The sequence below is a fragment of the Erythrolamprus reginae genome, chromosome 4 (genome assembly GCF_031021105.1).
Source record: "Erythrolamprus reginae isolate rEryReg1 chromosome 4, rEryReg1.hap1, whole genome shotgun sequence".
Lineage (NCBI taxonomy): Eukaryota > Metazoa > Chordata > Lepidosauria > Squamata > Dipsadidae > Erythrolamprus > Erythrolamprus reginae.
Window position 1 is genome coordinate 11,392,036 of NC_091953.1, and position 17,350 is coordinate 11,409,385.

The 17,350-nt window shown below is 40.9% G+C and overlaps 1 protein-coding gene across 3 annotated transcripts in view; it reads left to right on the plus strand.

Moving 5' to 3' along the window:
• The window catches only part of FAT3 (FAT atypical cadherin 3), a 699,023-nt gene that overhangs the window by 507,317 nt on the left and 174,356 nt on the right, over window positions 1-17,350 (plus strand). For 2 of the 3 annotated variants that reach the window (XM_070749624.1, XM_070749625.1), the window contains exon 6: window positions 5,432-5,642. In XM_070749624.1, coding sequence (XP_070605725.1) covers window positions 5,432-5,642 — 211 coding nt within the window. Of the gene's footprint in view, window positions 1-5,431; window positions 5,643-6,072; window positions 6,142-17,350 lie in introns of all 3 variants that reach the window. The other variant, XM_070749626.1, reaches the window with a different exon arrangement.

Here is a 17,350-nt window from a genome sequence, read left to right on the forward strand (position 1 = left end):
GAACAAATCTGTATTCAACTTATCTAAGTAAGTTGAATACAGGTAATAATAATAACAACAGAGTTGGAAGGGACATTGGAGGTCTTCTAGTCCAACCCCCTGCTTAGGCAGGAAACCCTACACGACTTCAGACGGATGGTTATCCAACATCCGCTTAAAAACTTCCAGTGTTGGGGCATTGACAATTTCTGGAGGCTAGCTGTTCCTGCGGAGAGGGGCGGCATACAAATCTAAATAATAAATAAATAATAAGTAAATTGATCAACCGTTCTGACTGTCAGGAAATTTCTCATTAGTTCTAAGTTACTTCTCTCCTTGTTTAGTTTCCACCCATTGCTTCTTGTTCTACCCTCAGGTGCTTTGGAGAATAGCTTGACTCCTTCTTCTTTGTGGCAAACCCTGAGATATTGGAACACTGCTATCATGTCTCCCTTGGTCCTTCTTATCACAGCTTGCATTTGTGGAAACTAACCTGTTTCTGCCCAAGCAGAAAAGCACTAATTCTCATCAAACTAGCCATGCCCAATTCCTGCAACCGTTCTTCATATGTTTTAGCCTCCCATCCCATCCCCTAAGTGTTGGTTATGATCTATAAAGCCCGCCATGGCACCGGACCAGATTATCTCAGGGACCGCCTTCTGCTGCACGAATCCCAGCGATCAGTTAGGTTCCACAGAGTGGGCCTTCTCCGGGTCCCCGTCAACTAAACAATGTCGTTTGGCGGGACCCAGGGGAAGAGCCTTCTCTGTGGCGGCCCCGGCCCTCTGGAACCAACTCCCCCCAGAGATTAGAATTGCCCCCACCCTCCTTGCCTTTCGTAAGCTCCTTAAAACCCATCTCTGCCGTCAGGCATGGGGGAACTGAGATACTCTTTCCCCCTAGGCCTTTACAATTTATGCATGGTATGTTTGTTTGTAGGTATGATTGGTTTTAAAATAAGGGTTTTTTAAGTTGTTGTAGTATTGGATTTACATGCTGTTTTTATTATTGTTGTTAGCCACCGCGAGTCTACGGAGAGGGGCGGCATACAAATCCAATAAATAAATAAATAAATAAATAAATCATCTTTGTCGCTCTTCTCTGCCCTTTTTCTAGAGTCTCAACAGCCTTCTTGCATCGTGGCGACCAAAACTGAATGCAGTATTCCAAGTGTGGCCTTACCAAGGCCTTATAAAGTGGTGTCTCCATTCAAACCAAATGCACTTTTAAGGCTCAGTATTGTCTCCCTCTTACTGAATATGAAAAATAGTTGGCCTTATACGTGAGAGATTAATTGGAATCCACCTTCTTCATTATTGGAAGGAATTCACAGGAACTTAATTGGATGGCAAGTGGTGGAAGGTTAAGTGAGCACAGGTGTCTGCTGGTGTGTCACGCAGGTCGACAGCACGACTTCTCTGGCGCATCTGATTTAAAAGCCATAACAGTGGTTGCATGGTGGCAGCAAATTACAGTCTAAGCAGGTGGCTTTTCACAACTCACTCTGTGTAACAAATGAACTTTGCTTCTTGGGAACTAGTTCAGTGGCAAGCCAGACTGTTTGCTCAAAGTGCTTAATCAGGCCTGATGAATATTTAGTTGCTGCTTCATACAAGATGTGAAGTGTGGCTAGTGTTGAGCTTGATTAGGGTTTGCTGGGTTGATGTGTGGTTTTTTTCTCAATTAGTAAATTTAGAAAGAAAAAAAACAAATTCTAAATTGTAGAAAGAGGTAATCCTCAATTTAGGATTGCAACAATGTTCAAAATTACGACAGGTTTAAAACTAGTCAAATCAAATCAAATTTATTATTACAGTCATAGATCAAAACAAAAAAAAACACTTAGTGAATACACAATGAAAAGTTGTAGGATAAAATGATAAATAACAGATAAAATCCATGATAAAATCCAGTCTATCAATTATGCATTGTCAATACTACTCAAATTACAATCCATAAGCTGTGAGGTCTATATTCAGTTTGATACTATTGGGGAAAGGAATAAACATTTGTTGTATAAATTAGCTAACGTGTACAGTATTAGGAACTTAAAAGCTGGCTACAAATGGTATACATACATACATACATACATACACATATATACACATACATACATATATACACACACACACACACTCTCACACACAAACACACATATATCACATATTTTTGCTGAATATTTAAAATTAAGGGAGATTAGGATAGCGCTATTTCGGCCTTGTCCTGGCCTCATCAGCTAGCCATACCCTTATTGGGATTTGATCCTGGGGTTTCTGCCTTGTAAGGCAGAGAATTAACCTCTAGGCCACCAGGTCTGATCCCTTCAGCTTTGTACCAGGGAGAGGCTATATGTTTTTTCTGTTGGATCACCCTGGTATATTGAAGGAATGTCACAGCTCCTTTTTGCCTCTAGGTCCAACCCAGGGCCATTTCAAGGCAGTTAATTTATTCATAGCCAACAAACTATGTTCTGTATGTATCACATATTTTTGCTGAATATTTAAAATTAAGGGAGACTAGGGTAGCGCTATTTAGGCCTTGTTCTGGCCTCATCAGCTAGCCATACCCTTAGTGGGATTTGATCCTGGGGCTTCTGCCTTGTAAGACAGAGAATTAACCTCTAGGCCACCAGGTCTGATCCCTTCAGCTTTGTACCAGGAAGGGGCTATATGTTTTTTCTGTTGGATCACCCTGATATATTGCTATTTCCAGGCCGGTACTGTGGGCCTTGACTTTGACACCTGTGATCTAATTCCTTGTTTTACCGACCTCGGAAGAATGGAAAGCTGAGTCAACCTTGAGCCAGTAAGGATCGAACTCCTGGTTATGAGCACAATTATCCTGCAATACTGCATTCTAACCACTGCGCCACCTCAGCTCTTTTAATACAAGTAATCCTTGACTTACATAATTGCCCCTGTAACTTCCCTCACTAAGCAATGCTATCACACCTGATCTTCAGCTTTTTTGCTATGGTCACTAAATGAAACCAGTTCACCCCCCAGTTGTCAAGCTCTTGAATTTTGATCCTATGTCAGGGACCCTACAACAATCAAGCCAAAGTCACTTTTTTCATAACTTCAAAGGGTCATTAAACAAGACTTGGAATACTTCATTCAGTTTTGGTCGCCACGATGGAAAAACGATGTTGAGACTTTAGAAAGAGTGCAGAGAAGAGCGACAAAGATGATTAGGGGACAGGAGGCTAAAACATATTAATAACAGTTGCAGGAACTGGGCATGGCTAGTTTGATGAGAAGAAGGACCAGCGGAGACATGATAGCAGTCGTCTAGTATCTCAGGGGTTGCCACAAAGAAGTGGAAGTCAAACTATTCTCCAAAGCACCCGAGGGTAAAACAAGAAACAATGGGTGGAAACTAAACCAGGAGAGAAGCAACTTAAAACTAAGGAGAAATTTCTTGACAGTTAGAACACTTAATCAATACAACTGCTTGCTCTCCAGGAGTTGTGAATGCTCCAACACTAGAGGTTTTTAAGATACAGTGATACCTTGTCTTACAAACTTAATTGGTTCTGGGACGAGGTTCTTAAGGTGAAAAGTTTGTAAGACGAAACAATGTTTTCCATAGGAATCAATGGAAAAGCGATTAATGCGTGCAAGCCCAAAATTCAACCCTTTTGCCAGCCGAAGCGCCCGTTTTTTGCGCTGCTAGGATTCTCCTGAGGCTCCCCTCCATGGGAAACCCCACCTCCAGACTGCCGTGTTTTTGTGATGCTGCAGGGGAATCCCAGCAGCAGAATCCCAACGAGTGCTTTGCTGGCAACGGAAGTCCGAAGGTGGGGTTTCCCATGGAGGGGAGCCTCAGGGGAATCCCAGCAGCGCAAAAATGGGCGCTTCACTGGCAACGGAAGTCCAGAAGTGGGGCATCCCAGCAGTGGCGGTGGGTTTGTAAGGTGAAAATAGTTTGTAAGAAGAGGCAAAAAAATCTTAAACCCCGGGTTTGTATCTCGAAATGTTTGTATGACGAGGCGTTTGTAAGACGAGGTATCACTGTATTGGATAACTATATGTCTGAAGTAACGTAAGGTTTCCTGCCTAAGCAGAAGGTTAGACTGGAAGACCTCCAAAGTCCCTTCCAATTCTGTTTTTGTTGTTATCGTCGTTACCTCCTCCTCCTCCTCTTTCTTCTTCTTCTCTGGTGTTGGTGCATCTACAACTTCTGGAGGCAAGTTGTTCCACTGATCGATTGTTCTCGCCATTAGAAAATTTCTCCTTAGTTCTAGGTTGCTTTTCTCCTTGATTCCTTTGCACCCGTTGCTTCTTGTCCTACCTTCAGGTGCTTTGAAGAATAAGTTGATCCCCTCTTTTTTGTGGCAGGCTCTTCAGTTAATGGAGCACTGTTATCATGTCAACGCTACTCCTATAGTGTAATTCAGAAAAAACGCCATTCGTCTCATGATTGTGGGAATTTGGTGACCATTTGGGGGGGGGGTTGTTTTTTTAGAGCAAAGGGAATATATATAATGTACATTCTAACAATTATAATTTACTTATATAGTACACGTAGGTGGGTACGGAGAAAAGAAGAAAGGGAGGGGGTTGGGGAAGAGGGGAAAGAGATATGAGGGGAAGAGGGATAGGAAATTGAAGCAAAAGAGGAGTAGTAAGAAGAGTGTAGAGGGCCAGCGTTAGAGCTGGGGCTTTCATGCTTTGCGGCCTGTGGTTTGAACACATAGGTGGTGTAGATTTCCCTAAAGTTTTATCCATATGTTTTTGACGTAATTGTTAGTGCCAACACGTATGGGTGGTTTAAGGGTTTGTTCATTCAGTTTCTTTGTAATTCAAAATTTGTGTCAATCGATGCTTACAGTTTGTCGTTTCAATTTTGATATTATGATTTGTGACGTAGATTGCTGGTTTTACAAGTTGTTTTTGTCGGATATTTTTCTTGATGAATAATTTTTAAGTAATTTCTTTTTTTTAACCAATGGTACCATTTGTCCCATGCTTTATAGAAATCTGTCTCATCCTTGTTTTGCAATTCCATTGTTAGCTTGGACATTTCTGCACATTCCATTATTTTAATCAAGAGGGATAGAACGGTTGGTTTTTTTCCCTGTTTCCAGAATTGTGCATATAAAATCCTTGCGGCTGTAATAATGTGAATTATAATATATCTGTTTTCTTTATTAAAGTTTTGTCTTATGATTCCTAATAAAAATAGTTCGGGTTTTGCATGGATGATCTGGGAAGTGATTTGTTCTAGCATGATTTTGATTTTATACCAATATTTTTGGGTGGTTTCACATGTCCACCAGATGTGGTAGTATGTACCTGGTTTTTCCCTGCACTTCCAACATAGTGGTGATAAGTTTGGATACATTTTTGCAAGTCTAGCAGGTGGTGACCATTTTGAAAGCAAAACAGCCGTGAAAACTTTGCCTGGAGAAGTGCGTTGAAAGTATCCTCTGTCTCCCCTTGTCTAACAGATCAAAGCAGTGGACAACGGCCGGCCCCAGAAGTCTTCTACAGCACGCCTCCACATCGAATGGATTAAGAAACCGCCCCCGTCTCTCGTCCCTCTGACTTTCGACGAGCCCTTCTATAACTTCACCATCATGGAAAGTGACCGAGTGACAGAAATTGTCGGCGTGGTCTCCGTGCAGCCTGCTAACATCCCCATGTGGTTTGACATCGTTGGTATGTTGATCTTGCCCGGATTGGAAATTTAGCACTGCATAGATTTTGGGTTAGAGAAAACTTAACAAGGGAGAGGCTAATTTTAATAGAACTACCTTTTTCACGCTTTGGTTTTTGATGCCTTAGCTAAGCTATATGGCTGGATTGTTTTTATTTTGGTTTCCCCCCCCCCTCTCCTCTCCCTTAATATGTGACTGACTTGCGATCCTAATGTTGTCTGTCGTTTAAATTTCTCTGGCCGTAATTTGCTAATCTCATTTCTAAATGTATTTTGATGGCGACTTTAATCAGCTGTCCCTCATTTCTCTCTCTCTCTCTTCTCTTTCTCTTTTCTCCCGGTGCTTTTTATTTCCTTTTTGCATTCTGTTACCTTGGTTGTTTTTTGTTGTTGTTGTTGTTTTCTTTCTGCTTCCGACCGCTCTGCTTCGAGGTGGCAAACATGCCCGGGAGATGTTCTATATCCTACAGACAGCTTGTGGGCAGAACTGCTCAACCGAAGGTACCTTCAGTAGAAATACATTTGCTACGGTTTTTATCAACTGCCTTTCACGGTGATCTTTTTAAATATCTTTAAAAAATAGATTCACAGTCCGGAAGATAGGCTTTAAGATCAGGGTGTCCAGCAAACAGGGAAATCAGGGAATTATCAGGGAAATTGGTGCTTCCGGGAAATAACAAGGAATTCATGGGAAAAAAATGGAATAAATCAGGGGGGGAAAGACAAACTGTATTAAAATGTTTAAAAGTCAAGGAAAAATCATGTTTAAAAAAATGGATCGTGTTGTGTTCTGTCGGGCTCTCTGGTAGACTCCTCCCGAAAATTCACAGGTACAAATTTCAGACACACACACACGTTTGAAAATTCAAAACAATGTTCTTTATAATGAAAATTCACTTAAACTAAGCCCTCTTTTTGTATAGCCAAGAGCACTCATCTCCAAACAAACTGGTAATTTGTACAAGTCCCTTATCAATTCTGAGATACTTAGCTTGCAGCTGTGAGGCAATTCACAGTCCTTCTTCTTTCACAAAGTGAAACACACTGCTCTGGTTTAGTTTCAAAGCAGGGAAAAATCAGCACACAAAAGGTCAAAGTCAGCAAGGCAGGCACGAAACACAACGATCAGATAATCCTCCACAATGGCCAAACCCACAGGCTGCTATTTATAGCAGCCTCACTAATTACCACAGCCCCACCCAACCACAGGTGGCCTCATTTTCTTTGATAATAATCTCTCAGTTGTTGTTGCCTATGCATCGCTCTCCGCATACGTGGCTGTATCATTAACTCTTGTTCTGAATCCAAGGAGGAGCTAGATAATTTATCTCCTTCTGAGCTGTCTGCCACACTCTCCTCCTCCCTGTCACTCATGTCTTCTTGGTCAGAGGAGCCTTCATCAGCATATTCCACCGGGGGCAAAACAGATCTGCAGCATGTGGATGTCTCCCCCACATCCACAGTCCTTGGGGCAGGAGCTGGGCCAGAGCTAACCACAACATGTTGCCTGGCAGAGTCAAGCAAAAATGAGCATAACTGTGGCAACAACTTGTTTCCTTAGCTACTGATATTTCTCCACGGCTTAGCCGTTTGGTATGACATCAACTACAACTGCGCCTTAAGTAGATTGCAAGTTACGGGGAAATGTCAGGGAATTTCAAAATGCTTTCCCCCTGGACACCCTGTAAAGTACAGGAAGGATCTTGGTAGACCTGAGCATTGGGTGCTATGTAACAAAATGAAATTCAATGACAGAAAAAAGTAAGGTTCAACATTTTAGGCAAGAAAAACGCAACACACAATGTACAGTATAGGTCCGTGATGGCAATCTTGTGGCATGTGTGTCACTTGTGGCTCGTGGAGCCATAACAGTGGGCACATGAGTTCAGATGAACTGATTTTCTGGCCTTCTTGGACTACTGGGAATCGGGAAACAGGCTGTTTCCAGCCTCCGGAGTGGGTAGGGAAGGCCATTTCTGGCCTCCGGAGGGCCGGAAGGGGGAGGAAGGTTGTTTTTGCCCTCCCCAGGCTCCTAGAAAGGCTCTGAAGCCTGGGGGGAGCAAAAAAAATGGGATTTCCGGTCCAACCGGAAGTTGGTAAAGGGGCCATTTTCTGCCTCCAGAGGGCCTTCTGAGGATCTTTGGTGGAGAAGGTCGTTTTCATCCTCCTGAGTTCCTAGAAAGGTTCTGAAGCTGGGGAGAGTGATAAATGGGCGTGGCATCGTGTGCCAGGAGCAGGAGTGGGATTCCAAAATTGTTAGAAGATAACCAACTGAATAGTCTCCCAGGATCTCCTGGACTTGTATCAGTTCTGTGTGTTGAGGGCTGATTATCTCTGTTTGAGGACCTCCTTTGTGGAAGTATCAATTCTTGAAATTCCACTCCAAACGACTTTGTCTTGCTTCTTCCTTTGAGTATAAACCGAGTTTTTCAGCACAAAAAATGTGCTGAAAAATCCGACCTTGTCTTATAGTCAGGTCACTGATGGCGGTCAAGCGCTGCGATGGCCCAAGCGCCGGTAGGGACACTTCCGTTATATGTGACTCCTCAGGGAGCACCTACAGGTAAAGAGATACCACTGCGGAACAGAGAGCGAGCGCTCCCTGCTCCACAGTGGACAATCATACAGAAGATGATGAGGAATCCAGTTTTGAAGGATTTTAACTCTTAGGTTTTAGCTTGGTTGCTGATTGAGCTCCTTTTTAAAAAAAAACTTTTTAAGTTATTCTTAATACCAAATTGTTTTTGTTTACCTTCTTTTAAACTTTCAGAGCTAGTTTACTGGTTTTCTTTGAAATAAATATTCTAAAACCTTTAATCTACTGATGCCTCAATTAATGTAATTTTATTGGTTTCCATTTTTATAAGTTACCAGTAGCCACTGCATTTTCAACCCTAGGCTTGTACTTCCCAGTTTTTGTGGCAAAAGTAGGTGCTGCGGCTTATAATCGGGTGGACTTATACTCAAGTATATACGGTACTACTTTTGATTTGCAAAACAAAGTTAGAATTTATTTTATTTATTTATTTATTAAATTTGTATGCCGCCCCTCTCCGCAGACTCGGGGCGGCTCACAACAGCAACAGAAAACAATATATAATACAAATTCAATAATTAGAAAGCTAAAAACCCATAATTTATAAAACATGCACACAACATACCATACATACAGAATCCTTTTGAATGGTGTTTGTATTATTTTAGTTAGTCCCCCAATATTATTTTTTTCTGCTGATAATCAGCATGCCCACAGGGCTTAATTTGGAAAGTTTTATAAAACATTTTATAAAACGGTATGTCTTATTCGCCCTCTTAGAAATAACTGGTCGATAGGCAATTTATACACACAGACCCAAAATAGTTGCATGCATCTGTCAGCAGATTGTACTACAGGTAGAACTGAATTAAAGTTTTATGTGAGCAGAATTCCATTGGCTGTCTGGAATTCAGCTTAAATAAAATCTGTCAGCCCCGGCGATCAAGACAAGTTCTTTTAATCGGCAAAATGAAAAACACATGGATGTTTTCCTTTAAAAAAAACCCAATACATACAAAGAAGGAAAATTATGGGAGAGGAATCGCATTGTATGCCAGCTTGGCAGATGTGTTACAGATGATGGAGTCTAGCCATTGGAATGATTTGTACATCCATGAATCTTACTTGGCCGCTGTGTGTCTGAGAAGCAATTGAATGCACTGAGAAGAGTGGTAGATAATTGCTAAATTGCCTCCTTTTGAATGGCTGCAATGTCCAAGAACCAAGCCAGGAGTATCTCAGCTTTCTATCTACTGAACGCAGAGCCAGCCAAGATGGGATAAGCGTGCCAGATCAGACAACAGCAATCAATGGCATTTTACAAATCTTTCCTTCTTTTGCAGTCCATCTCTATGTGAACCGTAACTCCAGGAGCAAAGCATCTTCAGGGTAGAAGGTCCCAGATGGAATCTTGGCCTCCCTCAAGGGCTACTGAAATTATCTTCTAGCATCCTTCACCATTAGCTATACTGGTTGATTGCTCTGACCGTCAGGAAGTTCCTCCTTATCTCCAGGTTGAATCTCTCCTTGGTCAGCTTCCAACCGTTGTTCCTTGTCTGGCCCTCTGGTGCCCTGGAGAATAAACTTAATTAATTTTTCATAAAAATTGACAAGCATACAAACAAGATCATATGCTGCAACGTCCTGCCTGTCGGTGACTACTTCAGCTTCAACCACAACAATACAAGAGCACACAACAGATTTAAACTTAATATCGACCGCTCCAAACTTGACTGTAAAAAATATGACTTCAGTAACCGAGTTGTCGAAGCGTAGAACTCATTACCGGACTCCATAGTGTCATCCTCAAAGCCCCAACACTTTACCCTTAGATTATCTACAGTTGACCTATCCAGATTCCTAAGAGGTCAGTAAGGGGCGAGTACAAGTGCACTAGAGTGCCTTCCCCTGTCCTATTGCTCTCCTATATCTCCTATACCTTTCTTCTATTCCTATATCTCTTCTTCTATTCTTTCATTGATATGTTCTATTACTATATCTTCTTTTCTATTCTTTCTTAGATATATTTTATTATGAGTATCTCCTCTATTACCTTCATCATGTATTTTACTATGTGTATATAGATATATACCCACTAAAACCCTCATTGTGTATTGGACAAAATAAATAAATAAATAAAATAAATAAATAAAAATAAAATAAAATAAACACACATTTAACATAAAATTGGGGTTGCAATTTCCCCTCTGGTTCTAGAAGTCAAATTTCCATACAGAAAAAAAGAATACATTATTAATACCTTAGATCAACTTATTAATTTAAATGAAAAGAAGAGATTTTGTTTAACCTTATATTAAAAAAACCTTCGTATATAAACAAAATAAGGCAAAAAATTTAAATCATAACAATACTTCTACAGTTCTCACATAAGTTTTACTTTTACTTCTTATTATTATTTATCCATATATACACTTCATTCCAAATCACGTAAAATTCTGATTCCTCTTGGTTGTTTAACCGTCTTGTCATCATATCCATTTCAGCGCAATCTAATATTTTCTTAATTACCTCTTCCTCTTTGGGAACATTTTCCCCTTTCCAATTTTGTGCATATACTATCCTGGCCGTGGTGCCCTGGAAAATAGTGTGACCCCGTCCTTTCTGCGGCAACCCCTCAAGTACCTGTATACTGCTATCATGTCCCCCCCGGCCCTTCTTTTCTCTAAGCCAGGGGTAGGCAAAGTTGGCTCGTCTATGACATGTGGACTTCAACTCCCATAATTCCTGAGCTAGCATGATAGGATCAGGAATTCTGGGAGTTGAAGTCCACAAGTCATAGAAGAGCCAACTTTGCCTAATCCCGCTCTAGGCTATCCATGCCCAGTTCCAGCAATCCCTCTTCATAAGTCTTGGTTTCTAGTCCCCTAATCATTTCAGTTGCTCTTTTTTGCACCTTCTCCAGAGTTTCAGTGTCTCTTTTGAAGTGTGGTGACCAGAAATGAATGCAGTACTACAGATGTGGTCTGACCAGGGCGTAGTAAAGTGGTATTAATACTTCCCTGGTTTTGGAGTGTATCCCTCTGTTGATGCAGTTTAGGATGGTGTTGGCTTTTTTGGCCGCTGCTGCACATTGCTGGCTCATGTTTAGTTGATTATCCACCAAGACTCCAAGATCTCTTTTGCAGTTACTGCTGCTAAGTGGGGTTTCTCCCAGGCTGTATGTGTCTAGTTTTTTTTTTTTACCAAGGTGAAGGACTTTGCTCTTGTCAACGTTGAACATCATTTTGTTAGTGTGGGCCCATAGTGTTAATTTGTCTAGCTTTTTCTGTATTTTGAACCTGTCCTCCAGGGTGTTGGCTACCCCTGCCAGCTTGCTGTCGTCTGCAAATTTGATTGCACACAAAGATCAAGAAAGTCCTTCATCATTTTTTAAATTCAGTAAGCCTAAGAATACCATACTAGTCCCATGGGAATTTCTCAGTAGCTCTCTCTTCCTTTAAAGGAAACATTGAAGGCAAATTCTCTTTCGACAAATTGAGTGAAAAATTGCAGAATTTTTTAAAATAAAAAAACAGGATCCCCCCCCCCCCCCCCCAAGTATCAATAGGTCATAATGTGCAAACCTCATACATCAGCCTTTTCTGGAGAGAACAAACCACAAAAGTGTTTCCCTGGCATGTTTTCAGTTTGCTTATGGCACCCTATTCTACTATCAAACGCTTGAACATACCCCATATGTTAGTAAAATAATACTCGAGATTTCGTAATTCAGACTTCAGCCATACACTGTAGAAGAGTTACCAGATGTGCAGGCTGGATTCAAGAAGAGGAGCCCTAGTTCACACTGTTGACTTCCATCAGATGATGGGAAAACCATATATCTTTGTTCTATCGATCCCGCTAAGGCTTTTGACTGCACAAACCATAATAAACTCGGGGATAGTTATTAAAGTGATAGATGTATCAGGCAGTCTCTTCCACCTATTGCAGAATTTGTAGGACGACGATCAAAGAAGGAACAGGAAGGAAGATGGTACAATTACGTGGTTTAAAATGGAGAAAGGGGTATTCCAAGGTTAGATACCCCCACTTTGTCCATTTGACTTCGATGCACGACATATGAGAAACACCTGGACTGATAGAAATAGAAATTGATCTTAAAAATTGCTGCAAGAATCAATAATCTCAGACAGGCTCTTGATAACCATTTTCGTGGCTAAATCAAGGAACACTTAAGGAATCTCTGACGGGACACGAAAGAAGAAATTGAAAAGTCAGCTCATTTTTAAAAACAAAAATTGAGATTTTTTTTTTAAAGGGCAATGCCAGCATAATGCCAAAAGGAAAAAAAAAAGGAGAACAACTTGAAGTAAAAGCAGGCCTTATCTTCAAAATTCATCAAGGATGTTGACCATAGTAGCCATTAAATAAGGTGATGATTGCTCCCTTTGGAGAAGGTACATACCGTATTTTTCAGAGTATAAGACGCACCCAAAAAAGAGGGTAGAAAGTGATTTTATACACCGAATACAGCCATCTTAGCTGTCCCAAGGCTCCACCCCTACCTCCCAGTTTTGCAAAAAAATGGGCCCATTTTTCGCAAAAATGTGGTGGACAGAGGGTCTTGGAAGGCAAAAAAGTGTCGGAGCTGCACTTTCTGAAGCTAGCCAGCCCAACCAGCGAACCAACCCAACCAGCCAGCCACAGACCAATAATAATAATAATAATAATAATAATAATAATAATAATAATAATAATAATAATAATAATAATAATAAATAATTGATTGGATTTGTATGCCACCCCTCTCCGTAGACTAGCCCCCTTAATCATTTTGGTTGTTCTTTTTTGCACTTTTTCCAAGTTTCAATGTCTCTTTTGAAGTGTGGTGACCAGAACTGAATGCAGTACTCCAGATGTGGTCTGACCAGAGTGTTATAGAGTGGTATTAATACCTCCCTGGTCTTGGAGTGCATCCCCCTGTTGATGCAGCTTAGGATAGTGTTGACCTTTTTAGCCTCTGCTGCACATTGCTGGCTCATGTTTAGTTGATTATCCACCAAGACTCCGAGATATCTTTTACAGTCGCTACTGCTAAGTGGGGTTTCTCCCAGACTGTATGCGTGTCTAGGGTTTTTATAACCAGGAACAGCCTTTGATGCAACTACATTGGACCCTTCAGGAGGATGCGGCTATTTTAATATTCTCATGAAAAAGATTCCACACCAGGCCAACACCCTCTGCAAAGTGTTTCTCACAAATGGCTTGCCCTTGGAAAAGATTTAAAAATGATCCTTGAGTTGAAGTCAAGCTAATCTATGCTTTCACGACTGCAAAACATTGCGTTTAAAAAGCACCCGCTTTCTTTCTTTTAATTCCTTCTAACTTTTAATTGCATCCAACTTTTAAAAAGCAGAACATTCAACGCCACTGTTTTTACTGTTAAGCCAAGAATACCCTGATAATCTTTTGCTCTTCTGATTTCTCATTATGATCCCAATGAAGCACCTTCAGTTGTTGCCACCTCTTCTTCCCTTCCCTTTTTGGGTTATCAATTAAAACATTTATCTGCAAGAAAGCACCCCCTGTCCCAAGGCTAAAAGCGAGTTTTATCACAGATTTCTGCATGAGAAACAACCCATCCGTTCTTTTCTTTGGAAACGCTTTTGCTGATACGAAAGATGATCTTCCTTTTTAAGCAGAGAAAGCAAAGGGCAAGGGCTGCTTGGAGGGGAAAAAAATGGCAATAATGAAAAGCGTATAATCCAATCGAAATATTTTAATGCATTAATACCATTATGGGTTTAATTAAATGTCAAGAACAGTTACACCACTGCTTATGGTTGAATGCTACGGGGTGCGCATGTAGCAACTCAAAGAAGAGATAAGTCGCTAAGACATGCGTAGAAGGTTGCAAGGGAATAGGCACATTTTTGGCATTAAAATCAAATTAGCATCAGGCTCAAAGGGCCATATTCTTTTAAAGGCAGAGGTGTGGATCCTTGGGAAGAACTGGGCTTAGCATGATACGTCCAGACATCTGGCAACTCCAAATCTCAACCAAAAAAAATGCTCTGTCCTACACATTGGCAAAAAGAATCAGAACACCCAATACAAGCTGAATAAACAAGACCTTACAGACAAAATTGTATGAATGTTTAGTAGGCATGTTAGGTTAGTTTATCATGTTTATCAGGGTTTCTAATTAATGGTTTTATAACTTAGTTTTATATTTGACTTTTTTATTGTCTTGTATTTTATACTGTTGTAAGCTGCCTGAGTCCTTCGAAATTGGGTGGCATAGTAGTCGAATGGATGAATGAATGAATGGATGAATGAATGGATGAATGAATGAATGAAACCTTCATTCCATACAAGACCTTGGAATACTCATATCAAATGAACTACGTGACAAAGCCCACTGTATTTTATACTGTTGTAAGCTGCCTGAGTCCTTCGAAATTGGGCGGCATAGTAGTGGAATGAATGAATGAATGAATGAATGAATGAATGAATGAATGAATGAATGAAACCTTCATTCCATACAAGTCCTTGGAATACTCGTATCAAATGACCTACATGCCAAAGCCCACTGCAACAACATTGCCAAAAAGACTTCAAGTGTTGTTAACCTAATCCTACGTAGCTTCTGCTCCGGTAACCTCACACTTCTAACCAGAGCATACAAAACTTTCACCAGACCAATCTTTGAATACAGCTCATCTTTCTGGAACTCGCACCACATTTTGGACATAAATGCTTTAGAAAATGTCCAGAGATACTTTACTAGAAGAGCCCTCCACTCCTCCACTCGCAACAGAATACCCTATGCAACTAGACTCACAATCCTAGGTTTAGAAAGCTTAGAACTACGTCGCCTTAAACAGGACCTAAGCATAGTCCATAAAATCATCTGATACAACGTCCTCCCTGTCAACGACTACTTCAGCTTCAACCACAACAACACACGAGCACACAACAGATACAAATTCAAAGTAAACTGCTCCAAACCTGACTGCAGGAAATACAACTTTAGTAACCGAGTAGTTAATGCATGGAACTCACTACCTGACTCTGTAGTATCATCACCTAACCCCCAAAACTTTACCCTTAGACTATCCACTCTTGACCTCTCCCGATTCCTAAGAGGTCAGTAAGGGGCATGCATAAGTGCACCAACGTGCCTACCATCTCCTGTTCTAATGTTTCCCTCTTTACTAGTATTTATTTATTTATTTTGTCCAATACACAATAATACACAATGAAGGTTATAGAGGCTATAGTAGAGAAGAAATACGAGATATAGGAGAGACTATAGGACAGGGGATGGAAGGCACTCTAGTGCGCTTATGTACACCCCTTAATATATCATGTATATAAAGATTGTTGTATCTTTGTATCCTACCAATACATACTTGACACTGGGTGTCCAGCAAACCTGGAAAACAGGGTAATCAGGGAAATCGGCGGGTTGGGAAATATCAGGGAATTATCAGGGAATTCGTAAAAAAAAACCCAGAATAAATTGGTGGGGAGGGGTGGAAACAAACTATTAAAATGTTTAAAAGTCAGGGAAAAATCATGTAAAAAAACCAACAGATAGCGCTGCCTGGTAGAGTCAAGCAAAAATGAGCATAATTGTGGCAACTACTTGTTTCCTCAGCTACCGATATTTCTCCACGGCTTAGCCGTTTGGTATGACGTCATCTACGACCGCGCCTTAACTAGTTACAGGGAAATGTCAGGGAAATATCAGGGAATTTCAAAATGCTTTTCCCCCTGGACACCCTGTTGACAAAATAAATAAAATAGAGCAAAATAAAAAAACTAAGCTTAGCACAATACATCCAGACGTTCTTCTTAGACCTAGCCGAAGGGACGTGGCTCTCTTCGCTGGAACATCTGTTTGCTTTCTTAGCCCTCTACATTCAAACCCTCACCTCACAGCTTGAAACAAATCAAATTGGGCCGGTGCAAAGAAGTGGTGGCAGAGCCTGTAACATCAATCTGCAGATGAAGGAAAACCCATTATTGAATGCTCCCCTGCATATACGATCTGCCTGTATAATGGAGGGAGGGAAGGGCCTTTTTGTATAGAGCAAATCACCACTTTGGGAGGGAAAGCCGAAGCTATCCTTCTTGCAAATGTCATGATTTTTATTTTCTAAGAAAGCTTAGAGGACCCTGGTGAGACTTGAGAGTCATTCCTGGAAATACAGATGAGGCCGAAACTGGCTCTCTTTATTTAATTAAACATAGTTTTTTTCTCTCCCCAGTAAGAATAATTTTTAATCATGAGAAGCCAGATGTCACATGGAACCTGATCCTGTTATGGGATAAATTGAGGGAGGTTTTTTTCCCCCATTTGTTGGATTCCCCCCCCCCTCTCCATATCTCATGTCGTTGACCCCAGTTTCAGCTCCTGGTCTCCAATTTATGGAAATAGAGAAGTTTAATCTTCATTTCGTTTGTATTTGAAACCGTGAGAAGGAGAAAGAAAAAAATATAAAATTTTGGATTGGATACAGAGGTGGGATACAAAAATGTTTACTTCAGGTTCTGTGGGTGTGGCTTGGTGGGCTTTCCCTCCCAAAGTGGTGATTTGCCCTATACAAAAAGGCCCTTCCCTTATGGTGGAGGATTATCTAATCATTGTGTTTCCTGCCTGCCTTGCTGACTTTGACTTTTTGTGTGCTGCTTTTTCCCCGCTTTGAAACTAAACCAGAGCATTTGAAAATTCAAAACAATGTTCCTAGTGAATTTTCATTATAAAGAACATTGTTTTGAATTTTCAAATGTGTGTGTGTCTGAAATTTGTACCTGTGAATTTTTGGGAGGATTCTACCAGAGAGCCCGACAGAACAGAAATAAAGCACCCTTTTTGTATGGCAAAGAGTACTCTTCCCAAAACAAACTTGTAGGCTGTAAAAACCCCTTAAACCAGTCCTTAAGGACTTAGCTAGAAGCTGCGAAGAAACGTCACAGCCTTCCTTCTTCCACAAGGTGAAACACACGCTTTGCTCTGCCTTGGTTTCAAAGTCTTGAAAAATCAACAGAGTCCTGAAACAGCAAGTCACGGTCCAAAGCAGTACGATCAGATAATCTCCACACTGCGAGGCCAACACGCTGCCAATTTAATTTAACAGCAGCCCTAATTACTTGAACCCCACCCAAACCACAGGTGGACTCAATTATCTTCTATAATACTTTTGA